Genomic DNA, 25,689 nt, shown 5'->3' with positions numbered 1-25,689 from the left:
CAGACAGGAAAACCCTCGCACCTTCCCCACCTCCTACTTTCATCCCTGTGAGCAACCTGATCATCCATCTATAGACACAGATCAAAATTACCACTCACATGTGAGGAGCAACAAAGAACATATAGAACCCGTCAGTCCCTTTCCAGTCCTGACAAGACCTCCTATTGTGTTGCAATAGCAAATCTCAATGCTTGATCACAAATAAAAACCACTGGTCCAGTACTGCACTTCCACCAGAAGCAGACATTAGATGTTTCAGAGAAATACACAAAACATCCACAAAACCCTCAAGTAGATGGAAAGGAGGAGGTCATCTGACTCCTAAAAGAGGTCCCCTTCCTGACTTAAAACTGCTAAGCAGTGATTGAAATCCAGAAATGCGGTTTCACTTCTTTCTGTAGACATGCTTATTATGACAAATGTTCAATTCTGCTTGAATTCAGCTCGATTGTGTCAATCCATCGGCATCAAATCAAACTACGATACTTTTTTAAAACTATAAACTAGGTTTGTACCAAACACGAAAAACGTTCAGTGCCACTTAACCAAGATCTTCACTCCAGGAGTATTCTTTAGCAAGTTTCCATGAATATTGTCTCAAGTCCCCCTCTTTTAGGTCTGTCAGTTCTCAATTCTAGCATCTTTCAATTTCACTGGTTATTTCTCACAAGTTTGCCTGTAATAGGCCTGAGCACAAGGTATACAACAATTCATTGGAGAAAGAAAGAGAGTAGAAAGAGACACTCCCCTCTCCTTTCTCCTCTGCCAAAACATTGCAGCACAAGATTATTAACATTTTAATGAGATCAAAAAAACTTCCCTACTCATCTTTATGCTTAAATCCCACTGGAGTGAGTGGGAGTAAAGCACCTAACTCTTCTCTGTGACTCTCTTAACATCACTGTCAACATCTTAAAACTAACCAAAAGACACTGCCAACACCAGTAGGAATCTGTCACAGTTACTCTCTGCAGCTACACAAAACACTGTAGACTTATCAAAAAGAAACATTTAGATGCCCAAGAGCACCCAGAAATACTTGCTGGAATATAATACTGAAAGAGCCATGTCACAAACTCAGAGTTGTTGTACTTTAACAGTTTTCATCCTATGACACCCAGCTCCTGTATTCATTCTTCAAGTGTTCCCTGCAACCTCCTTCTCTGTTCTGACGATCCATCTCCAAAACAGACCCCCACAGTGTCCGTATTGCTCTTGTGCACCCTCTCCATTTGGCAATGCAGACAGCAGATTCAGAGCTACAGTGTGCAAAGTGGTTCAGGAAAGCATGCTGCCTGGCCAGCTGGTTGTTGCTTCTCCCACTCAGCTGTTTATCCATCCCTGGCCTTCGCTGAGGTTACTGTTCATCTACTTCACCTTCTTCAATTTCCAGCATTTTTTAATTATTATTATTTTTAAGTCTTTGGCATCTCCAGGTCTCTGTCAGATTTCGCTGAAACTTGGCCAATCTACACAAACACTGTGGAATAGGATTGACCTATTTTCACACAAAACTGCTGACACCTCTCACCTTCAAAAAAATTAAAGAAAGAAACACAAACTGCATAGAGCTACAACAGACATTTCAGTACAGCTCAAGTTACCACTTATTGATTCACCTTACCCTTTTCATTAACTGAGTTGTGAGGTTCTGTAGTGTATTCACAGTGTAGGTCTTGATAAGGTGCATAGCTTTAGAAAGGCATTGTTTAAACTTAATCAAATATACAGGATAGTCTTTAAAATTTGGCTGAAAGAAATAAAAAAATTCATTTCAAATACAAACGATAAGTGACTAGAAAATTTATCAAAATTTAAACACTCTTTTACTAGGTACAAATGCTAGTTTGTACAAGCTAAAAGCAGTATTTTATATTAAGCAGTATATCAAGCATATTCAGTAAAAATTTCTTAGGTTTACAAATGGTCATCTTTGCTTTCTCACTGTATTTGGCAGAGAGAACATTTTACAGGAAAAAATCCCACCCCTAAAATAGTATGAATATAGAGTTTTGAAACTATTAAGATTTAACTAAAAACAATACAGAATTACTTACATGAGATGAAATATATGCAACACAATCATCAAGCTTAGCCAGCATGGGAATGAATCCTTCACTGTTCACGGAGAGTGTAGGGGAATTCAGTTTCTTTGGAAAACAAGACAAAGCATCATTGTAAGGAACCCAAGTAACTTAGTGTTGGTGACAAAGTTCAAAAGATCGATACACTCTCATTTTCTAAGACTATTAACAGTGAAATAATACTTACTGTGTTGATGTTTTCCAGCTCATTAAAATAAGAAAGTTTCTGCTGGATGTTTTCAGCCAGGTCAACAAGTTCTGACTATTAAAAAGCAATATAAATAAACAAAAATCAGCAACCTAGCAAGTAGTTTAAATATATATTAAAAAAAATATTCAGCCTCTCTTTCAGCTCTCAGCACACACCACTGTTAACTAGCTCTAGAGAACTTGCAACTAAGTACAACAAAAGATGCAGAATACAGCAGTACTCTCTTACCAGAGAAACACGTTACTCTCAACAGCCTATTTAAAAACATATATTCTACAAGTTTGTCAGTATTCCACAGATACTATTGCATAAAAATAGCAGTGCTGTCATTGGTATTACAGAGAACTGTAGAAATCCTGTATTTCAAGACTGGAGCCTTTAAAAATTCTCATTACCCAGTCACACTAAAAAGGCACTTTCATTAATTAGTGACACTCATTATTAATCTCAATAAAGTTTGCACTTGTCAGGCATCAGTTACACAAGCTCCCCTCAGCTAGCTATCTTTTTCGATTAAAGTTCATGTCAACACAAAAGGAACACTTTACTGCACAGAGCCTGACACCCTAACTGCAAGTGAAACACACCAAAAATGAGGTCCAAAGGAAATGGGGGGGGACTGTCATCACCGCTCACAAGTTCTCCCAGCCTAAGAAAAAGAAACTTTCCTTTATGGTACCTTAGAAGTTTCCAGTAATCCTCCTATCAAAGATTACCTGCTCTTTCAAAAGCTGTTCACAGGCCTCATGCAGCGTTCCTGTCTTTGTGGACACAAAAAGATACTGTTTTTGCAGTGACTCCAGGTGCTGAAGGGCACTATTCACATCGTTCAAGATAGCATCACACTGCTCCTGAAAGCCAGACAAGTAATCCCTCATCTGTCTAGAAAAAGAGAATCAACAGATAACAGGAGTAAAATTTCACTTTCTGTATTTGCAAATCCAGCTGTCTGCAGGGACACTGCCACCACCTTTCCCTCTCTAGGAATAAAAGACCACTTGCATCAAGCAAGAGTGCATAATAAACAGATGTTTCATGACCCACAGAAATAACAGAGCTATAGGGTTTCAAATAGCCACTGCAGTAACTCCATTTCCCCAACATTCCTTATAGCAAGCCTACCCAGAAGCAGCAGCGTGCATCACAGCTAGCCTAGACCACAGGAATACTGTCTAAACGGACAGCACAAACACAGTGACTACTGCAGGCTACTGCTAGTAGCCAAATTCTACCTGCCTTGCTTCCAATGGGGGTGTTCAACTGGGTCTCTTCTTCTACACAATTTTCAGTTTCTATTTAGAAATTACTTTTACTCTCCTAAAGTAGCTGAAATTATCCAGAGGATTCAGAACTTACTGTGAGGACCGAAAGAAGCTTAAATGAAATAGATCCAGTATCTAATGTCACCAAGTTTGTCTAAGGCTCATTGCAGACATAAACTCTAAATGATCACCAAATACATGTCAAGCATTCAGTTTGACTAAAACATCATTTAAAATTACTTACTTTTGGATGTTAGCTAAAACTCCTCAGCTCTACTTTACCACATACAAAGCATCAAGTAAAATCACAGTTCTCTGTAGTCATGTGCAACCCTTCAGTGTACAAAGAAATTATTTATTTTCCTCTGGCCTCCTGCAAAAAATGACGTATCGGCCATCCTACAAACCATTCTGCGTTCATGGCACACTTAAGTATCTGTGTGCGCTATTATGAACACGTTAACTGAAAAAGTGCAAGGGTGTTACACTTTTTAGGTTGTTAATGATCTGATCATGTGCTTAGCATATGCCTAAACCTCTGCTTTTAAGAAATGTCACATCCTCAAATGTCAGAGCAAGAGAGGAAGAGACAGACCAAAGAAAAGCAGAGAAAAAGAGAAGAGAGGAATATGGCAGCATCTCTTTGTGGCCAAGGACAAGCCTGTGAAGTTTCAAAACACAAGCCAGTTTCCATAAAAGCCATCAGCAGATTTGGCTAAGCCATTCAGTTGTACTTCAGACTCTTGAGAAGTAACTGTGAAAGCCAGTGGGAGGGGTTCTTCTGAGCCTGACGGAAAAGTCGGTTAGACAAAAATAGATGAGAATGCCAAGTCTCAAAACCAGAGTCGAGCAAAGCGTCAAGGAACGCAGGGAATGCAGATACAGAATCACAGTCACTGGTGAACCGAACAGCGAGAACAGAAATGACTACCAGCCACACTTGCTTATGGTGTCACCCTCAGAGGATGCCATTTCAGTAGCAGCAGTAGTTGAAAAGGCATATGAAAGCTCTTAGACTGCCTTTGTCTACAGCCCTGTCTATAAGCCAAAACTAATTTCAATCTGTCTTAATATACTGGGCAGTTCAGGAGGACATCTGCATCCCTTTTAACTGCTCTGCCACACGGGCAATAGCCTTCAGGATGGGAGTGGGGCATACTGCCTTAGAAAGCTTCAGCTGCTCCAACACATTCCCCACCAGCTGAATCCGAATGTGTGCTAACATAATACACGGACGAGATGAAGTCCTTCAAGGTTTAAATTGCTTACAGTGAAAGAAACTGAGGAAGAACACGTACCTATACTTGGCACCTTCATCTTGATCCATCTGTGTTTGTACCTGAGCAAACCAGGAGAAGAACTAGAAGAGATTTTATGGTGTGAACAATACAGATATCATGTGCAATCAATTCAAAAAAAAAAAAATCAGATTTATGAAATGAAGATGAGGTTTTGTTAAAAACAGAGCTGTTTCAGAACTTAATTATTGATCAAGGAAGTAAACTATAACTCCTCGTTGTAGGTCCCTTCCAATGGAAATACTCTATTCTATTCCTCCACTAAATTAAAATGGGAAAGACTGAATTTCATCTGTCCTTATTTGCATAAGAAGGCGGCTGTCTCATTAGAAAGGAGGTGAGGGGGCATGATATTCTTCTCTATTATGAGCAACATCACCTTACTGAAGAGGGGTCCCTTACTCTTACATGAGACTCCAATCAAAATGGGAAAATATCTGTCACTTAAAAGCTAAGACTTGAACGATTTTTCCCCCGAGTTGCTTCACGCATCTTGAAAACGGCAAAAAAAAATTTAACGAACCCACCAAAAGCTAGGCAAGAGACACAGAATTCTCTGAAGAAGATTACTGCAACTTAGAGGATATTTAGCACCACTTACCTGCTGCGCTGTTTCAATTCTTTCATCCTCCATCCCCAGTATGGAAAATCCTTTTAAGAGGACATCCTCTGTGGATTCTGGCACTGTAGCCGTCAGAGTAACAGTTAGCGACTGGGATGTCAGGCTGCACAGATCTTCAATTGGAAGCTGCTCACAAAAACCCACAAGCATTAGTTAGAGAACTTACTAAGAACTAGTACATTCAGCTCAATTACAACACCACAATCCAAAGCACTGACTTGAGAAAATTACATGCATCTACGACTGAAGAGACTAACGCAATGGACATTTTATCTATCAATATGATAATACACCAACAACTACCGTATTCAGACACACCTCGCAATTTTTTTTTTTTAAGTCAGAAAACATTATACAGCATTTTGCGTAAGCATATGTTTGTGTACAAACAAAAACTGAAAGTACATGTACCTGACATACCAACGAGCTACACTTTTAACTTCCAATTTAACTGGTTCTATATTGAGAGAAGGGCACTAGAAAAGTACCTGAGAACATAAAAAATTCAGAACACATGAAGAAGTAAAAATAAATGTCACTATTGTCTACGCTACATGGCAACACCATCACACAGGAATTGTCATTTTTTTTTTTTTTGCCAGATATTCAGAGAAAATCCAAAACTTAACACTGCCAGAATTTACTCAGGAAATAGTGTTTCATATTCTTTCAAATGCTTTTTCTAATGAAGAAGTCAAGCTAAAAAGAAAGGCTTTTCAGTAGACAAGGAATAGCTCTGCTGAATGAAAATTATTTGCCATAATGATTTTTCAAGCAGGAAAAATATAGAAATAAGTAACTTGAAAGAAGTTGTATGCAAGTATGATTGGAGACTATTAATTAGCTCATATGCAAGAAATTAATTCAAGAAAGCAAATATCATTATATGTCCTTAACTAAAATAATACTCTTTTTAATTCACTTGATGAGTAAAGTATGTTTTGTATCACTGAGAACATCAGTAACATAAAACCAGTAAATACTACTTAAATACAAATTGCTATCTCTCTAGAAAATTATTCACTTAGAAAAATATTCATTGCCTAGTAATATCAGTCCAGCAAAGAAAGAACAATCAGGATTTCAACTATTTGAGAAAAGACAGATTAACCTATCCTGTTCAACTTCCACATATCTCTGCCCCTCATCCTCCAAAACAGGCAGGACCCCAGCTGGGGAGCCAGAGTTTCTCTTGTGACTACTACTGAGGGAAAGACGAGTCCATCAGAGCCTGCTTTTTCAGAACAGCTGAGATGCCACTGTCCCAAACCACTTCAGCAGGTGCCAAAACCAGCTGAAGTTCTCAATGTCTTGGCTTCCCCATTGTCCTGACTGGCAAATATGGTACCTGCCTTGTTGCAAAGCTGGTTTAGATCCTTAAGAATACCCCTGGATAGCACCACATCCTTCTACAATCATTTTGGATGCCTGCCAATATTTACTTTAGTACTGTTGCATACAGCTTACGCAAAAAAGAAACCAGGAAGCATGAAACTGAACAGGTGCATTTCAGAAAGGAACTGCTTTATCCCCTCCCCCTTGTTATTTTGACCTTTCAGACACTTGCCGAGAGCCAACTTTGCTGATTTTATGGCACTGTATCTTGTGCTACGATCCTGTTCAAATACGAAATCTCCCATGAAAACTGCAGTTAAGGAATGCAAATATTTTGTTCCACTTCCCTTTGTAGACAAGGGATCATTCATCAATAATGACCTTGTCGTGAGTTTGATATTTCATAACTGAGTGGAACACCACGTTTTCCACGGTAATGACAAATTACTAAGCTTTCACCACTATTCCTGGCTTCGTACAGCTCACCGAGTCCCCTGTAAGATGCACCAGGACACAACATGGGTGCCAGCAGCTATGCGCTGATCAGAATCAAATTAAGGGGACCAAAACCATGTAACTCCACGACGACAGCTCTCAATTTCAAGAGGACAAGTTCTGATAACCTGAGCGAAGCAGTAAGGACAGGCAGCGAAAGCCCCGAGGATTTTCAGAGGAAAGCTGCCTTTGCTGCCCACCAAGCCCCCGCGAGCCAGGGCGGGCGGGCACCGCGGGAAGGCTGAGGGAAGTGCGAGCCTCCCGAGCGCGGCGAAACGGGGCGACAGGCCAGGGAGGCGGCTGTGGACGCAGCGGAACGGCTCACGGCCCCGCCGGCCTGAAGCCCCGCTCGAACGCACAGCGCCGTCGAGCCCAGTAAAAGCCGAGGAAGAGCGGCGGCCCCGCAGGCCCCGGCCGGGCCGTCACCCCCGCCCGCCGCCCGGCGACGTGGCACCGCGGCGCCTCCCTCCGCTTCCTCCCTCTCTCCGGCGCGGGCAGCGCTGCCGCCTCACCTCGGGCGGCACCGGCAGGTTCTCGGCCGCCGCCTTCAGCTCCAGCACCGAGTCCGTCTGGCGGTCGCTGAGCGGCGCGGCGGGCTGCGGGCGGCGGTCCCACAGGCTCAGGCGGTCCCGCAGCTCCCTGCCCGCCGGCTCCGCGGGCGGCGGCTCCGCCATGCTGGCGGCAGCGGCGAGTCAGCGGCGGCCGGGCCGGGGAGGGGAAGGGAGGGAGGGGAGGGGGGCGGAACGGAGCGGAACGCTTCGGAGAGCGGCGGCGCTTCCGGGGGAGACACAGCGCGCGCTCTGCGCCGCGTCGCGTGGCAGCAACGTCATCGGTGGGGAGGAGAAGTGCGTCAGCGAGGGCCGGAAGGGAGCGAGCGAGCTGCGGCTGTTCCGGATGGCGCCCCCTGCCGGAGCGGAGGAGTGCAGGCGGCATCACCGGGCCTGGCCGCCGCGCGGCGTCGGCGGGCGCCCCGCGTCCCCCCGGTGCTTTGCGGGCGCGTGCATGTCTGCGGCTCTCATGGGGAAAGCGACGGGCGGGCTGGAGAAAGGCCGGGGCTGGAAGCTGTCTCGCTCCCTCCGCTCCCTGGAGCCCTCTCGCCCCAGGCGGCAGAGGCAGGGAGTGTGGCGGACAGCCGCGGTGATGGCACCTCGCCCCAGCCCCCCCCCCCCCCCCAGCCAGCCGCGCTTCTCCTGGGCAGCAGCTCTCTGTCCCAAATCCAACCGTATCCAAGCACTTGCGTTAATGACCACGCAGCACTTCTGATCTACTTTAGTCTAACATGACAACTTACAACTCAAGGGAAGCACAGGAGCGCCTGACACCATCAGATCTGGCTTGGCTCTGGTGTCCAACCCCTGCCTGCCACCGCAAGGGGACCATGGTCTCCCCCTTCCCTTTCGTGAGCTCTGGCACTTGCCCGACCCTGAAGCAGGCCCGGGCAGGGAGCTGTCATTCCTTTCCTGACATGTTGGAGCCACTGGAGCTCACTGACACAGTATGGAGAGGCAGGTGAAGAGAGACAGCCCTCCCTTTTGACAGCATGCACATCCTTACATCACCACCCAACTTCCTCATTACTGAACCAGTTTTCATTTTTCTGCAGCATCAACCATTGGATGGAGCTGTTTTTTCCATCGTGCCTCAGAACTCACTGCAGAACTCATTCTTCCCTTTGGAAACACCCTTCACTGTCTTTGGTTTGCTGTTAGTTTTTGTAAACTTAAACCTTTTGTCATTCCACACTAATCAAAATCCTAACTAAGGCATGTCTGAATTAAAGGAGCTCACAAGCTTGAGGTATTTCACTGGAGCAGTCACCTTCAGCCAAGATCCTGAATTCCCATTCCACTGTTTAGATGCCTTTGGTGCTTTTAACTGCAGCAACTTCAGCATGTCTTGGCTAAACAACCAGTAACAGCACATGGTTCAACGCCAGTGACAGCCTTCCTTTGTCCATCACCTTGAAGTATGTGAAAACCCACCCATTCCTCCCTACACATGAAATGTAGAAACCGAAAGCAGTTAAGAGTCACCACATAACAATTTTAAAAACTTTTAATGAGCTTAAAAATGTAACACACTTAGTTTACCTAGCATACAAAAATATTTACAAGTATTTCTATTAAAGCATAAAAACGGCTTTAAGGAAAAACACTGTATATAAGCATATCCATACCCATAGAAAAACATTGTGCCTTAGGAAGGAAAGTGCCTTGTGCATTTAAAAATCCATTTGTGAATTCAAAATTAGTAATTTTAAGTGATTATAGTAATTTTGAAATCGCAATGAAATTTCTTTAAATGGAATGTATGATTAACCAAAACACATTTAAGAGATTAACACGATGCCACAAGAATCCAAAGGTACACATCCTGCTCTGTGACCCTCTGTGAGCCCAGAAGGACCACTGCATGACGGACATCTGGTATCTTTCCTTGCTTGGAATTCAACAGCAACCTTTGTAAGAACTTTGACATAACCGTTTATAGTTAATGGCCCTGAAGCTCTGATAGACATTTAAGCCAAAAGGTAAGACTCTAAGGAAGCTGTGGTTGATTTCCACATAAATAAATTTGGTAAATTTCCACAGAAAGTGTTTACTTGCAGGTCACAGCAGGTTGGAGCTATGTGAAAGCGCTCAGTAGTTCAGGGTTTGGGTGTCTTTTTAAGGAAGGAAAGCAGTCGTTACAGCAGACTTACCTTTGGAGGCATTTGGGTTTTTTCCCACATAGGCACCTACATGACACAGCCAGAACCTCTCAGTGTAAAACTCGCATCTTTTAGATGATACATAACAGCCAGTAACCATTACAAGTCATTCTTCCCAACAATGGAAGAAGCACGGAAAGATTCTCCGCAAGACAGGCAGATGAGCATGGACTTGTTTGAACTTCATTCCTACTTGCAATTTACATGAATATGTTGAAGAATCACGCTGAAAAATCGAGAATGATATATTGGGGAAAAAAAGCTTTCTTCAAGCTATGCAAAATTGACAACTGTAGCAACCACACTTCCAAATGAAGCTGGATCATTCCCAGCAAATTATGCAGACATCAGAGGACTCCTAATACAGGAAAGCTCTAAAACCAGAAGCAGATTTTTGTGTTGCAGCAGGTATTTTGCTGAACTGAAAGCCTGCAAAGATGCCTTGTGACACTTTCAGTTAATTAGAAACTATAAACTACTACAGCCAAATTGTATACACTTCTGAAAACAGGGAAAGTCCATGTCCTTGGTACTACCTATCTTCCTTTACAGAAAGATTGTTCTTTGCCTCTTATAAAACACTGTGCATCTGAGTCTCAACAGCATAGAGCTGTGTTACACATCTTCACATTCAAGAACTCTTCAACAGTTGATAGAAGGTATTCCACCATGTTTGGTTCCGTCTAGAAAATAGTGCACATCATCCACTGCATCACATGTCCAAGCCATTGCTACAGGAGCCAGTTTGCCTTGCAATCACTTCCAGGTTGTTCTCATTCACAACAGTCTTGTCATGACCTTTGACCTCTTCCTTTGGCCAGCTTCTCAGACAACAAAGAGCAAAACACTCAAGACAACTTACAAGTTGCTCTAAACTCAAAAAGTACATCAACAGAATTCAGTAGACAGGTCAGCATGTCAGAAGTCCAATTTCTTCAGCTGTTCGTATGTCAGAAAGAACTGGAACAGCGGATTAAGGAAAACTTTCCTGTTCGCACAGTGCAAAATGGTCGCTTCACTACTGAAGGACAAGTGCACCTGTGTGAAACTCCGTTCCGCTCTCTGTTCCCTCCCGTGCAATGCTGCTGGTTGGCTATTTTTGTTACGCAGTACTAGGCAGAACAATGAAACGTGCTTTAAGGCTGGTGATGCCAACTACTTTCCCATCACTGTTCTTCAGGATCTTAAACATAGGACTGAGGAGGCAGGAGAATACTGCGAAAGCCCCTGGAGTCTTTACTCACGCAGCTCTGATGGGCTAAAGTAGGTTTGTTCATGGTAAAAACATTATTGCCAGCCCACTCCCCAGGGGTCTGATCAGCTGGCTCTTGAAATAAAAACAAGACTGTGTGATACCAAGACAAACCAAAAGATTTCAGGGCTAACTGACAACAGTTTCCCCAGTTCTGGTAACAGTCCCCATTCCTAACTCATCTGGTCAATTTTATTTAAAACTAGGCTCCAAACTACAGAAAGGGACAGGTATGAAACTGGAGGAACAAAAATGTTTTGCAAGATCACTTTCTAATATCCACTCTGTGTGAATCACAAATTCAGTCTGACCAGCAGCAGTTGACTAAGAAAATGGTCAACTACACCATTTTCCATTCATAAAAAGGGAATATTTGTGCTGACAGGACACTTTCCATACAGAGCATTCTGTGAAACTGTCTGTCAATACTTGCTGTTGTATGGCTAGCTTAATCATTTGCACATCTTTGAAAAGGATACAATGATATTCCAAGGACCAAGTCTTAACCAGTTTGGCCAAAACCCTTTATATAGAGCAAAAAAGCCTTCATTCTTCCAAGTCTGGAAAAAAAAAAAAACACAGCAAGAACACACTTAGGTAATTCTTTTAGTGAAAAAATCTAAACAGTATCTCAGCTAACGAGATTCTATAACAGACAAAGGGATGGCTTAGTGCTGTAACCTTGATTTAAACATACTGTATCATGAGACAAGGAAACATTTTACTAAAAGCCAAGATTAGGAATGTCTGCAGCATTACCTGTCAGGTAAAGATGCAGTCTGTCACTCAGTACCCAACCCAGATTCATCTAAACTGCATTCCTAGACTCACCCCGCCCCCCCCCCCAAAAAAAAAAAGCCTTGCAGAGTGCCGCTCAGGTCAGGCACCCCCTCAAAATTTTTCAGTTTGCTTTATGGACTTGACAAAATTGTACTGGACAGTGTGACTTGGACTGTTATACACACCAGGCTGTTAAGTCAACAGTGTGGACATCAACAGCTTCCTATCCACTCTTCTCCATGTAAAAGGCCATCATGCTCCTATCTCATACCCAATTTAGGGACTTAAGAAACCAAGCCAAAATAATCAATATCAGAGACTGACATTGCCTTTGCCTGTACTAGGCTTTCCATTATGCAGTAAACAACAGAGAAAACCATCTGCCCCAGAAGATGCTGTTCTTCAAGAACTGACCTACAAAGTTGTAATTTCCTATCAATACCCTAACATCATATAAAGTTAAGTAAGAGACAGTGCTGCTGAGAGACTTGGTCTCCTCACCCAAGCACAAAAAGGAAGTGCCTGCAGTACATACTCACTTTCTTACTGCCTTTCTGTCAAGGCAGTAGATACTTTTTACACCAAATGCATTATTGGCAGTATAGCCCTTTTGAGCATTAGGGCAAAAAGCTTTTCTAAGTTATTTGGATTAATTTCTAGCAAAACTTAGAACAATTTTGAGTTCTACACCAAAGTCAGTGCTTGATGGCACTTGTGTTGGTATGTGAACTACTTACTTGTAACAAGCAATCCAAAGTACCCTTGTAGTTTGAGTTTCCCCCAAGTTGCTGGCTTCTCTGATTCATCATGCGTGTTCTCACAACATCAATTGGGTTAGATGCAAGGGCTCCAACTAACCCACAAGTAAAACTTGAGCTAATAAAAGAAAGGTTTAATTAAATTCGACTTACCACATTTCAAGATGCACAAGAATTCCCCCTCTCCAGAAAATATAATGAGTGCTTAATGCTTTTAGTTAAAAATTACATCAGTTAATAGCTGTGAAAAATTATTTTTCATTTACGATAAAGAATCACTTTCAAGATTTGATATACAGCCCTTGTATACAGTTTCTGTATACCTGAACTGGTTGGTGTTTGGCAAATATTCGATTGGAACTTTCCTCTAATGTCAGTTTGCAAAGCTGAATGAGTCAGACCATCCAAACAAATCAACAAATCAAACTTCCATATTCAAAAGAAAGTTTAATCCAAATCCTAAATAAAATGCTACCTGCTACCATTTGAGATACTATTGCAATAAGAAGTATAAACTCAGAGATATATTTACATCTAGACTGATATCAGAAAAATCAGAAGATTTATCCCCATAACAAGAACTACCCAAAGATAAGTTATGCAAGCAGTTAGTTATATAAACTTACAGGAAGTGAGTATATACTGTATCTCCCATAAATCCAGACATAATTATGTGCTTCTTGGTAAGGTCATACACTGGCAGTTCCACTCCAACAACAATAGCAGCTCTCTGTGCTGTCAATGATACCCCCTGGCAAAAGAAAGGATATAGCTGAAGTTTAAAATTAACCTTTGTGCACCATCAGAAAAGCCCAGCTTTTGTAATACAAAGCAATACACCATGAATGTGTTAAGAACATCGTGAATTCAAATAAGGCTAATTAGTACAAGTCTTAGATATATGTGCTCCAAAAATGCAGATTCAAGTTCACAGATAAATCACTTTTCCACACTGAACAGCAATTTCAGTTCCTTTACGCTACTCCATCTCCGCTCAGCATATGAATTCAGATCAACAGTCAGCTAAGACCTCAACAACCAGGTGATACTGGCTCCCCTTGCTGCTAACTGAAAAACTGACAAAGTATGGAAGATGAACAGAAAAATTGAGATCAAGAAGCTTTGCAAAGAAAAGCACACTAATAGAAAAACATTTCTATTTTCCAGCTGTTTCAGAGCAACTGTCCGCTCTTGGTCTTCAGTTGTTACACAGTCACTAACTGTAACTGGCATAAAAGACAACATACAAGAGTGAATACCAGAATTCCTGAGCTAGACAGGATGTTCATTAGTAGCTTTAGTTTCAAGCGTTCTTTAGCATATGTTTTAAAGGGAATAGAGCATACAGACCAAGAGTTGTCTTGCAAAGGGTTGTTAAACTAGTTCTAGAGCCAGAGACCCTCATTTAAGAAGTGGAGAATTAATCCCCTTTTTTAAGAAGTGGATAACCCTTGAACACACAACTGGCAGTAACTCTTTGTCAAAATGCACCAAAACATCAGCAGTGAAGCAGTCGTGACAAGCTACATAAATATTAGGTACTGATTTCTCCATATTTTGACTGAGAATACTGTAAGAAGTACATGATATTCAGTTGAGCAAGAAGGCATACTTTGAGTGTCAGATATAGTTAAAAAAAAATTACCTTCCATAATCCTTTAGTGCCCTCCTTTTGGTAGATCTGTATGAAGTTGCCCATCATGCCTCCTTGAATCACATTACCTTGGGCTTGCATTCTGATCTAAGATTCATTTGAAGAGAAAATTAGAAAATAAAAACTTCTCAAACATACAACCAATAATAGTTTAATACAGTTTTATTAACATTTTAAGTTACAATCTTTTAAGTAGTAAAGTCAATTTCTCTCTGAATACAAATTAATAGCTGACATTATCATAACCATGATGCAATCTTTTGAAGTGCCTTAACTACCCAAATGCAGCTGCTAATTTTGAACAAGTATGTGGTGTAGTTCTTAACTACATTAAGTCACTTCTATTTCTGTACTCTTACACTACTTCATTTAGATTAGACTGACAGATGGGTTCTGCAGGATGTCCTTTACAGTGTTCTCACAGGAACATGTTAAAATGAAAGGTTAAGATGATTAGTGTTTCAGCTAGTGAGAACCGCAGTCTTCAACCCTGTGGATTTCTAAGCATGTCCTTGGGAACCTGTCATGGTAACTACCAAATACAAGTTTGGTGACAACCAAGTTGGTACGTGGACATAATTTTGGGAAATAAATAATCAAAGCCATGCTCGAAATAGAAGCTTGTTTGAAATGCTCTACATAACCACACTAGCCCTACGAAGGATTAATTTTTGTAGTTTTAGAAGAACAGAAAGTTTTCTTAAATTTTTCATTAGAGGCAGTCATGTAAACCTCATGCTACAGTTTTGTAGGTTAAATACCATCAACCCTTTTAAGTAACTGAAAAAAGGTCATTGACTATCATTAAGCCAACAGATTGTTACAGAGGTGACGGTTTCACCAATGCACTTTAAGTGACTGATGCTGGAACACTATTTCCATGGGACACTGAATTGCAAAGCCTCTCTACAGGATTAAAGAATCATACAGTACAAGTAGCGCTCACTGAACTCTTGCCTCTCAACTATCTTCACCTATTTTGGGCTCTAGAAACATCTTAGTACTACGGTGTTACCAAGAAGTATAGACGAAATACACAGTATGGCTTCCACACAAACACTACAGCAAGAAAGTTACAAGAGGAGTCAATCTTAAATTGCTCTCTTCCCACTCCCAGAAAAAAGGTTATATGCATCCAATCACCTCCCCAGTCATCAGTTTCCCAGTGCATGCTTCCAAATAATTAGCATGGACCACAAGGAGGTTCCAAGAATTCAGGATGTTACTGATTTTATTTTTTTAAGTTAAGAGATGAGAAGGAATAGGGTTGCAAAACAACAAATCCTATATTCATCAGGAAATTCTGCATTTCCTCAAGGAGAGGACAAAAAATAAGGACAAACTCCACATAACACATAATTACCTTTAAGACATCTGTGGGGTTGGCAATAGATGATGAAATTACTCCCGAAAGAATGCCACATAGAACATTGATCATCAGGGTTTCATCTATTCCATACACAAAGAAAAAGAGTTTAGCTGCAGATTTACAAAGCTTAAGATGCATCAGGGCAAAATGATGCCACCCCTCCTCTAACCAGAAAGAGTGCCAATTACAGAGGCCTTAAAAACAGCTCTGACAAGTTTTCCTTGCTGACTCACTGTTGTAATTGGTACAAGGAATTTCTTCTCAGTAGACTTGTTCAAACCACTACAGTAAGATACCAAATGGAAACAACAAGCTTCAAGCAAAACAGTCTTCAATTAAATTGGAAAAAACCCACTCACCTTCTGGACGCTCAACAAACATTCTTTTTAAGCTCTGGTAAGTGCCTATTTTTATAGTTCCATACGAAGCTTGGCGTAGCATTGCAGGTGCAATCCTGTAAAAATATGCAGTGATAATATTTATGCTCAAAATTGTAAAAGACTGATTAGCAAATACTTTTTAGAGCAGGAGAGACTGAAAGAAAGAAAGGTTTTTTCATTTAAATCAACAATTTAGACTCACTATAGACAAAACAAGGTTTTGTTGTTTTGGGTTGTTTTTTTTTTAAAAAAAGCCTGCAAAAACATGAATGAACTGTGGAAAGATTACTATTAAAACATGCCTCAACTTGTGATCTACAAAATAACTGGCAAGCTTGTCTGAAACATGATCTGCAGATTACATCTTTCCCCCACCATCTTGCATGTTCTGAAGAAAAGCACACCCATTTATACACACAATGGGTTTATGCTTAGCAATATACTGTTCATAAACCATCACTGCAAATCAGTTAATTTTACCCAGAGTATAAGGCTTTCAGTCCTTCTTCTCTACATATTCTGACGAGCGCATGCACCATTCCACGGTAGCGGATCTCCTTATATTTAGCATCATTAACTTGACCTTGAACCTGCAGACGTGTTTTGGTCAGATCAATGGGGAAAGTACCTTAAAGAAAAATCAGGGAGAAGATTAATCAAGTATTCACCTAACCAAAGACAACAAAGAACATGACATACGAAAAAGTAGCCTTTATTATATACTAAAATATACAGAAATAATTCCACAGGAAAAGAGTCTCTCTTACCAAGATTTTTTTTTAAAGAAGTGGTTCATTTTATGTCACCTTGTTTCTTCTAAAAAGCTTGTCAGAGACACTACCTACCTCCTACATTTACATTTTGCAGTCACTATGTGTTCAGGCAACATAGTATATAGCCTGGTTGTAAAGAGACACACTGAATAGGACTCTGCAATCACAATGAAGTACAGAGTTTGCATGTGTATTCTACCACCACCTTTGAAGAGCATTTCCTTGAAGGCAGAGAAATAAATTCCATAGTACAAGCTATACAGATTCTAGTCTAGAATCTAAGAAAGCAATTGCAGCAGTACCCAGTTCTGTTATTACTTTCCTATAGCCTACTGCTATGCCAACTTCACACTCTCCACACTCCCTTTCTGAAAGGGTTTAGAAAGCATATTCCTCCAGACCTTATCTTCAGGAAAGGTATCACCTCTACATTCACTACTCACCTAAACACTAACAGGAGTCAGGATTAACTGCATCTGTTCTAATGAGGTTTACCAGACAAGCAAGGCTTTTATGAATTGCTTGTCTTCCTCATGAAGCTTTTGGCATTGTTTGCCACCTTCAGGCAAGTCAAATAAGAGAGGTTCCAAACTCAAGTTTGAACAAGATTCATATGAGAAGGTAGAAAAGGAAAACAAAATAGTAGTTTTATACTAATAGCAATTTTATACTAATCTACTTTATCAGACAGATTTCATCTGCAAGCCCACCACATGTCAGACTATGTTCTGCTACTATGAAAACCCAGATTTCTTTATTTTTATGTACATGCATTTCAGATAAAAGGATGTTAGTATTTTAGGTTTGTCTTTAGAGTAGGCACTAAAACATCAGATGCACTGTCTTACTACAGCAATTATTCTATGTTGCATACTAGTTGAAGTTAAGTGTTCAAATCTTCTCAGCCACCCACATTTGAGAAAAGAGAATTTAAACTGCAACAGAGCTACTCAGAAAAGCTAAGAAAAAAATTTTACAAGATCTTAACTTGTCTACTCTAGCAAAACAAAAGCTGTGTATACTTATGACCACTGTCTAGGAACAGATCAACAGACACCAAATAATAGAATGAAAAGGCAACGTTTGTGTAAAAACAAGACTCACAGGAGACGTGAGTTTACAGACAGAAGCGTTCTGACATTATAACAAATTTCTGAGTAATTCTTCAATCAGCACTAAAGAAACATATTCCTATGCTGTAGACCACAATATACTACTGTGTCACTGATAGCAAGGAACTAAGCTTGTTTTAAAAGAGACTGTCTCAGTAAAGGAAATCATGTAAAGTGTTAAAGGAAAAGCTTACCACATTCTGCAGTGATTGATGCTAAACCTCCATAGATAAAGGGCTTCCAGTTTAGTGCTGACATTGTTGATTCTTCTTTCTGTGAAATAAGACAATGATTTAATGCTTCTGTAAGTACATCTGTTATATAAATATATATGCTAACATTCAATAAAACTATGCCTTGTCCACTTAAGATGGACTTTCCAAACAGGCTAAGGGTAAAAACATTTAATACCTTTGACAATGAGACGAAAAGTCAGTAATACTGCACAAAGGCATCTGCATTCAAATCAATGTCTCTGACATGCATTTGGGCCACCACTATCCTCACCATGAGAGGTTACAGTAGTTTGTCTCCCAGATATGATCTTAAGGACTGATACAGTGAATAACTTCTAATGATTCTTACCAAGCTGAATTAGTTTGACTACATCCTGCAACTAAATGGAACTTTAAGATAGCCATTACTAAACTTCTGTCCTGTTTTTCCTGGTATTAACATTAACATGAGCTGATACACCTCAACAGAAAATAGGGTTGCATACAATATTTTGCTTCCATTAAGGCCTATTTCTGCTCCCAGTGCTCACAAGATTCATTCCTGTGAACGTTATATGAAAATAGTGTAATCGGGTGCACAAGGCCTTTTACAGTAAAACTTTGAATTCAGTTGAGTGAATTTGACAAAGTGACTACAAATCATAATTGACATATACTTACTGAAGTAATCCAATTACCTTAGAAAAGATATAAGACCTGCAAAACCAGGCTAGTCCAGCCGATACGAGATTGCCCTTCTCAAAAACAAGTAGGTCTCTCTACAACTTACTTTTCCCCTTCCTCATAATATGAATACTTTCCATTTCCCGTTTTCTATAATGCCCTTTTAAATACTGGATTCTACAGTTATGTTTTGCCAACTAATTCTGCAAAATAATTGTATTTGAAACTATTTCCCTTGGCACTTTCATTCCCTGTTACTTTATTTATTCACCCATACTGGCCAGCTGGAAAATATCACAGATACACAGAATACTTAGCATGACCTTTTGTAAAGATGAACCTTCTTTGGTCATTTAATAACCCAGTGTCAAATGAAGTTAACAGAAGCTGCAGACACTGAGCATGCCTGAATAGTTACTGCAGCTCTAATTTTCCTTTTATCATTTCTACTATATGAAGAGTTATCTGAGTCTTCAGACTTCTGACACTCAATACAATAAAAAACATAGGAGCTTAAAGCACACAATTCCAAACACTCAACCATCAAGTGCACAGAAATCTATCTTACTCCTTAGGCTGCTGCAAAGAACACTACTGATGTAAAAAAAAAAAAAAAAAGAAGAGGCAAGTAATGGCACCCACTATATCGTCAAAAACAGTGCCATGCAGAGATCAAGAGGCACAGACCATGTGTATAGACAGTATAGACTATGCCAGCTTTTCAATATGAAAGTAGCAGAGCCACATGAGTATGACACTGTACCAGAGGGAGGCCACTTCCAGCTCCAAGTTCCTCATATTCCTTTCCTGTCATGATTAATGGCAGATCATTTAATTAATGGAGAAAAATTCAAGCTCAGTTTCTCCATTATCAGCCACCCACATGATCTTCGCTTTTGAGAAACTTGTCAAAATTGAAGGCACACTTAACTTTTTTTCCCACTCAATGCATTAAAACAAATTTTCATCCATCACAAATAGCTTAACGCTGACAAAACTAAAATATACTTTTACTTTTGTTTGGTTTGTATTTCACTCTGCCAAGGCAATGAAGGCCACCCAGTTTTCTACGTAATTTTGGGTCACTGACACAATGTAGAAGCACACAAGCACAGTCAAATAAAATTTTCAATTTGTACACGGATTTACTAATATTAGCTGAGGTTGTGATATCTGTATAGGATACCCTAATGCAGAAATTCTGTAGCACACTGTTCCTTTGACATATCCCAAGGTGAAGGCCTTACACAGCACTATCAAGGTTTGTACATCTAAAAGGCTTACTAGTCTCCTTCCCTGCTAATTAGGCCAAACCAACCATCTGAATCTTTCCACTTATTTCTACCTTTCCTCCTGTAAGTATGGAAAGCCAGAAGGGGAAAAAAAGCAGAGTGGCAGAACTTATCTCAAAAGAAAAAAATAAAAAAACCACACCAGCAAACAACTTTGCCCTTTCACCTCAGCTATCTCGTTTTCTGAATTGTTTTGCTTTCTACTCAGAAACTCTTCCCTACACTGATAAAAATAGTAAGCATCTCCTTAGAAGAATTCCACTGACAAACTACTTAAAAAGAGTCCAGGCCTCATTATAGAATAAACTGAGGTCTCCAACTTTACTAGAAAGCAATCATCCTGATCAAGTATAAATTGTTCTTCCCTGAACATCAGTAAGATGACAGCAGTGATACTACCCCTAAAGGACACTAGGTTTGATTACTAACAGCAATTCATCCACACTCGCTTTGCAAGAGTCAGAAGCAAGTTTGATGGCTTTTAATTGGCAGCATGACTGAAAAAAAATCAAAAGCCCAGGTTCCATAAAAGAAAGCATCACTTAAAACAAGTATTCAGATACTCCCCTGTTAGAGAACAGACTTTAAACTTTACATATCAAATTCTTTATTGGTTAACAATATTGCTAGTATACTAGGCACAGAGTATACTCCAGCTTAGAGTAGTTGTAGATATTTAAAATGGATTTGACCTTTGCATATTAGAGAAGGCTTATACTAAATAAGCTATTAGTCCTAAAAAGTTATTACCTGTAATATAAGCATGCACGTATAAGATAGTTATCCAAGCAATGCTTTCTAACTGCATGGATCACACTGCAGACACGCAGCTCGGACTTTGTATTCAAGCAGTGAAGCATCATCAGAAAGAAATAAAAAAAAAAATCAGGGCTAAAGCTAACAACCATCATGGCAAGTTCTTGCAAAAATACCAGCTGTTTTACAAGGTCGGCAGCCAGTGAAAGCACCCCCTAGCCCCAAAACTAAAGGGATTGCCCGCAGCAGTCCCTCCCTGAGCAGCACTGCCAGTCTATTTAAACAGCTGGAGCGAGAAAGACACAGCAACACCTGGTAAGGGGGCAAAGGGAAGCAACAGCGACTGCACCGACTAACTCCCTTTCAGCGACAAAACGAAGCACACCTCCGTCCAGCTTCGCCTTGTGATGAAGGGCATCAGGAGGAGGAAAACAACGAAGAAAGAGGAAGCGGCACGTCCCTGCTGGGGAGCGGAAGGTTCTGGAGGGTGCCGAGCCAAGCTCAGCAAACTCCTGGTCTCCTTTCAGAGGTAGCACTCGGCGAAGCTTACAGAGAAATATCCGGGCCCGGCGAGGCGGCGGAGGGGGCCGGCGAGGCCCTGGCGGGCCTCGCCGGCCCCCTCCGCCGCCTCGCCGGGCGGGAGATGACCTCCCACCCTCCGCGACCTGAGGAACCACCAGCTGCCATCTCCCCACTTACCACCGAGACCTCCCGCAGCCGACCGCCGCCACGTTAAGCCACCGGGCGACCGCCGCCCCGCCGCTTATAAAGCCCCGCGCCGCTCCCCTCAGCCGGGCGGCCGTTGGGGCGCGCGGGGCCCCGCCCCGCCGGGCGGCCGTTGGGGCGCGCGGGGGCCTCGCTCCCGCCTTATTGGTGGGTTGCGAGGAAGGGCGGGCTGGGCTGAGGGGGAGGGGGGAGGCGGCGATGTCTGCCGCGTGTGGGACTGGGGGCAGGTTTGGTTTGAGCGGGCCGGGCGCCTGGACGGCGTGTCTTAAAGCGAGGGGAAAGGTTAACCGCCCTGTCCTTCCAGTCAGAAGTCTCCCTTCGCCGCTGGCCTTGGGAGACTAATGGCTAGCGGGGCAGGGGGGTGTTTGCCACGAGCAGTCGCGCCTCAGGAGGCTGAAAGAGGTATGTCAGGTTATTTCTGTGCTCCTCGGTTAATGAGCAGGTCACTCACCCTTCAGAGTTTCTCCTCGTTATTAACTATAACGACATTGATTTTGTCCCTCGGTTTACAGTTGTATAGCCGCCTGTGCTGCCTAACCATACGACAGCAATCATAGAATCATAGAATCATAGAATCATAGAATGGTTTGGGTTGGAAGGGACCACAAAGATCATCTAGTTTGCCCAAAGCCTCATCCAACCTGGTCTTGAATACTTCCAGGGATGGGGCAGCCACAACTTATCTGGGCATCCTGTTCTAGTGCCTCACCACCCTCACAGTGAAGAATTTCTTCCTTAGATCTAATCTAAATCTCCCCTCTTTCAGTTTAAAGCTATTACCCCTTATCACTACATACCCTTGTAAAAAGTCCCTCTCCAGCTTTCCTGTAGGCCCCCTTTAAGTACTGGAAGGCTGCAATAAGATCACTCCAGAGCCTTCTCTTCTCCAGGCTGAGCAGCCCCAACTCTCTCAGCCTGTCTTCATAGCAGAGGTGCTCCAGCCCTCAGGTCATCTTCGCGGCCCTCCTCTGGGCCCGCTCCAGCAGCTTCATGTCCTTCTTGTGTTGGGGACTCCAGAGCTGAATGCAGTATTTCAGGTGGGGTCTCACAAGAGCAGAGTAGAGGGGCAGAATCGCCTCCCTTGACGTGCTGGCCACGCTTCTTTGGATGCAGCCCAAGACACAGTTGGCTTTCTGGGCTGCCAGTGCACATTGCTGGCTCATGTTGAGCTTCTCATCAATATCTAGGTTAAGTTTCTTTAAATTAGTGTGAGAACCTTAGATGTTTGCTCTGTGGAGGAACAGAAAGGGGCGGGGTGGGTTTAGCTATTTTGCTCTTCAAAATACCCTATTGAATATTTTTGACAAAATAGTTCCCCAGGTGATTTTTAAAAATTGTTATTATGCATTTGTGCAATGCTAACTATGTTTCTTTGCGTTACCAATGCTGCTTTGCATTGCTTTGTAAATGTACATCCAATGCCCTCCCAGAAGGATCACAGTGTGCTGTACAGGACATTTGCTGTGCCCACCGTAATGCTGCCTGGCCAGAAGAGGAACACAGGGGCTGTCCAAAAGGGCAAGTCTCAGCCGCTCTACAGGTGGCAGTGAGCAGTCCACAAAGACTGAGTGAGAACCAGAAGTAGTCTCTTCTCTTGGTTCGGAGCCCAGGACTCCCGTGAAATAGTTGAAATTAGGTCTTTCTCTGACCCTAAAGGCAGCCTGTTCTGGCAACTCAGCACTTTCTCTTCCTGATTGAAGAGCTGCCAGACGTCCTTGTAGGACCTACCTCCATGTGCCTGTAGGATCTACCCCAGTGGTGCAGCCCTGCTGCCGCTGTCACTCTGCTGCCTTGCAAGTGGATGGCATGCCTTACCCCTGAAAGGTCAAAATATCCTGTGGTATTGCCCCCCTCACTAATCTCAGGGCAAGGCTGGCCAGTGAGAAACTTTATTTAAGCTTGCTGGTTGGTGGAGGAAAGGGATAATGCCTGTTCAGCATTCATTAAGAAGCTGGCTGTGATCTTACATGAATCTGTCAGTAAAACATAAAGAATTCAAAATTTGGGTCCTAGTGTGCTGCAAATGCTTCATACAGTGAAAATATTTCTCTACAACCATCCAAGTCCAATACAGACCTCCCAGAAAGTTTACACTTCAGTTGTTGTGGCACAGGCAGCCCACAAAGCTCGTGCTCCAATCGCAGCGTGGCAAAGTTGTCTTTGCAGATGGGCCTCCCGGAAGGCAGGTACAAACTCACATGTCAGAATCGGTACTCATGTTCAGACCCTCTCCTGAAACTCCTAGTAACTGTCTAGTGCTTTCCAGGTATTGTATCTGTACTGGGGGCATCTTATTTAAGGTAAACTTTGAATGGCTCCTTTCTTTCTTTTTGCACAGAGGTCATTTGGACTCATTCTAACGCTGAGTGATTTTGCAGGACAGCCACTTCTGTTTTTCAACTTCCCAAACTTCTGTCTCATTTTAAGATGGATTTTAGTCTCAGTTTGACCTTCAGTTGTCCCTGGAGTTTGGCCAGCTCCTTTCGCAGGCAGCCGGTTTTTATTATCTCTGATGCAAACCGGTTCCTGCTCACACATTACAGCTTGCACCTGATCACACTTCTTAAGTATCTGTTAGTACTCGACCCCGTACTTCTGAATAAATAGGAATTTAGGCCAACTTTTGTTACGTCTAGTAGCTTTTGGATGGATCCTCTGAATAACCTCTTGTATTTTCAACTCAATTCATACTACAGGATACGTAATGCTTTTATCAACAGCCAATAGACTGTTTTTGGCAAGCTGCCTTGAATCTGACATCAGTGCTATATCAGAGGTTGACTTTGGTGCTCAGCACCTTTTCACGTGTCTGTGAACGATCCATGTGCTGCTGGTGTGTTACTGGTTACACAGTCTTGTAGTTTTGTCCAAAAGCCAGTTCTTTCCTGCAGGGTTGTGTAGGGCTAAGGTTTAATTAATTAGTTCCCAGATCCCTAACCTTACTGCTCCTGAGTTTCCTCACACATTTTTTGTGTTTCTTTTTTAAACAAGAGTGCCACCCTCAATTCTACCTGAGGGCTCTACTGTTTGTGCATTGATTCTTGTTTCACTGTTTCCACTGCTACTTACAATGGAAAATGTTTCTCTTCTGGTCTCTGCAGTGGTGAAGACGATTTTGCCTCGTATCCTACTGCTAAAATGAATGGTTAGTGAAGTGACCTAGATGGTTATGGGCATTGTTCAAACTGCCTTGTCGTTTTGTCACTAGTTGTAACTGCTGGAGAGAGTCCTTTGTCCGTTGGAACCTTTCATAATTATTAGTCACATAATTCATTTGCTTTGTTCACATCCCATTGGCTGCATGATAAAAGCAAGTCTGGCATCTGGGAGTCAACTGCTCCCTAGCCTGGCAAAGCCTTCCCATCTTTGGTGTTTGCACTTTCTATCTGAGGAGGAGTTAATGTGACCCTCAGTCACACAGCAGATGACTTTGTTGGAAAAAATAAACACTCAACGTGCTATTGGTATGTGTAAAAATGTAAGACATTAAATAGTCCTTCCATTGTGTTTGCCAGGGGCAGCTCCTCAGCCGGAGCACCATGTGTGATGCATTTCAGGAGGGCTGTAGTGAGGAGTTATGAGAGTAAGGCTAAGGACACAAAACATGATCCACAAGAAAAAACTGAAAGAAGTAGACTTGTTTATTTTTAAAAAAGATTGAGGATAACATAATCTTCAAGACTGAAAGGTGGCCATACAGAGGAAAGACATTACCTGTTCTCCACCACTTGTATTAGACATTAGAACTGACTTTCTAGTGGGATGGACAGTGGTAGATGAGACTGATCAGAGAGCTTGCAGAGCCTTCATCATCACAAGGCTTTAAAAACTGTTAAGCAGCTGTTTTCTTAGGAGTAGTTTCAGTCTGGATGATCCAGCCCAAGCATCAGGATGAACTCTCAAGGATCTTTCCAGCCCTTT

General features: G+C 41.9%; 2 protein-coding genes across 7 annotated transcripts in view; both read right to left on the bottom strand.

Moving 5' to 3' along the window:
* The window catches only part of COG3 (component of oligomeric golgi complex 3), a 32,440-nt gene extending 24,444 nt beyond the window's left edge, over positions 1-7,996 (bottom strand). Inside the window, exons 1-7 of one of the 5 annotated variants that reach the window (XM_086620452.1) lie at positions 7,820-7,996; positions 5,457-5,603; positions 4,856-4,917; positions 3,012-3,177; positions 2,272-2,346; positions 2,058-2,150; positions 1,625-1,750 (exon numbers count right to left, since the gene is read on the bottom strand). In XM_086620452.1, coding sequence (XP_086476578.1) covers positions 1,625-1,750; positions 2,058-2,150; positions 2,272-2,346; positions 3,012-3,177; positions 4,856-4,917; positions 5,457-5,603; positions 7,820-7,981 — 831 coding nt within the window. In that variant the 5' untranslated portion in view covers positions 7,982-7,996. Of the gene's footprint in view, positions 1-1,624; positions 1,751-2,057; positions 2,151-2,271; positions 2,347-3,011; positions 3,178-4,855; positions 4,918-5,456; positions 5,604-7,819 lie in introns of those variants that run through there. The other 4 variants (XM_086620423.1, XM_086620444.1, XM_086620430.1 and 1 more) reach the window with 4 other exon arrangements.
* Positions 7,997-9,346: 1,350 nt separating this feature from the next.
* SLC25A30 (solute carrier family 25 member 30) lies at positions 9,347-21,826 on the bottom strand. Of its 2 annotated transcripts, none has more exons than XM_086611974.1 (10): positions 21,742-21,826; positions 18,290-18,368; positions 16,691-16,838; positions 16,190-16,284; positions 15,825-15,910; positions 14,453-14,548; positions 13,434-13,558; positions 12,787-12,925; positions 11,749-11,829; positions 9,347-10,977 (listed from the first exon to the last, which is right to left on the bottom strand). In XM_086611974.1, exons 2-10 carry the CDS (start codon positions 18,351-18,353, stop codon positions 10,936-10,938), a joined length of 876 nt encoding a protein of 291 aa, XP_086468100.1. In that variant the 5' UTR covers positions 18,354-18,368; positions 21,742-21,826; the 3' UTR covers positions 9,347-10,935. The 2 variants fall into 2 exon arrangements, with proteins under 2 accessions (XP_086468100.1, XP_086468094.1); XM_086611968.1 differs by lacking the exon at positions 21,742-21,826 and adding an exon at positions 21,428-21,592.
* Positions 21,827-25,689: the final 3,863 nt, after the last annotated feature.

Source organism: Tauraco erythrolophus, chromosome 1, assembly GCF_009769465.1.
Source record: "Tauraco erythrolophus isolate bTauEry1 chromosome 1, bTauEry1.pri, whole genome shotgun sequence".
Classification (NCBI taxonomy): Eukaryota; Metazoa; Chordata; class Aves; order Musophagiformes; family Musophagidae; genus Tauraco; species Tauraco erythrolophus.
Note: the sequence above shows the minus strand (reverse complement) of the source record. Positions and strands in the feature narration are given on the sequence as shown.

What these genes read in the sequence shown, in the direction of transcription:
- SLC25A30 (XM_086611968.1), bottom strand. Translation starts at nt 21,460, where the DNA reads ATGCCCTTCATCACAAGGCGAAGCTGGACGGAG. An exon ending in CTGAAAGCCTTATACTCTGG is followed by an intron (nt 16,285 to 16,690) that starts GTAAAATTAACT and finishes ATATTTTTACAG; the next exon opens with GATTGCACCTGCAATGCTAC. An exon ending in ACCCCACAGATGTCTTAAAG is followed by an intron (nt 14,549 to 15,824) that starts GTAATTATGTGT and finishes AATGAATCTTAG; the next exon opens with ATCAGAATGCAAGCCCAAGG.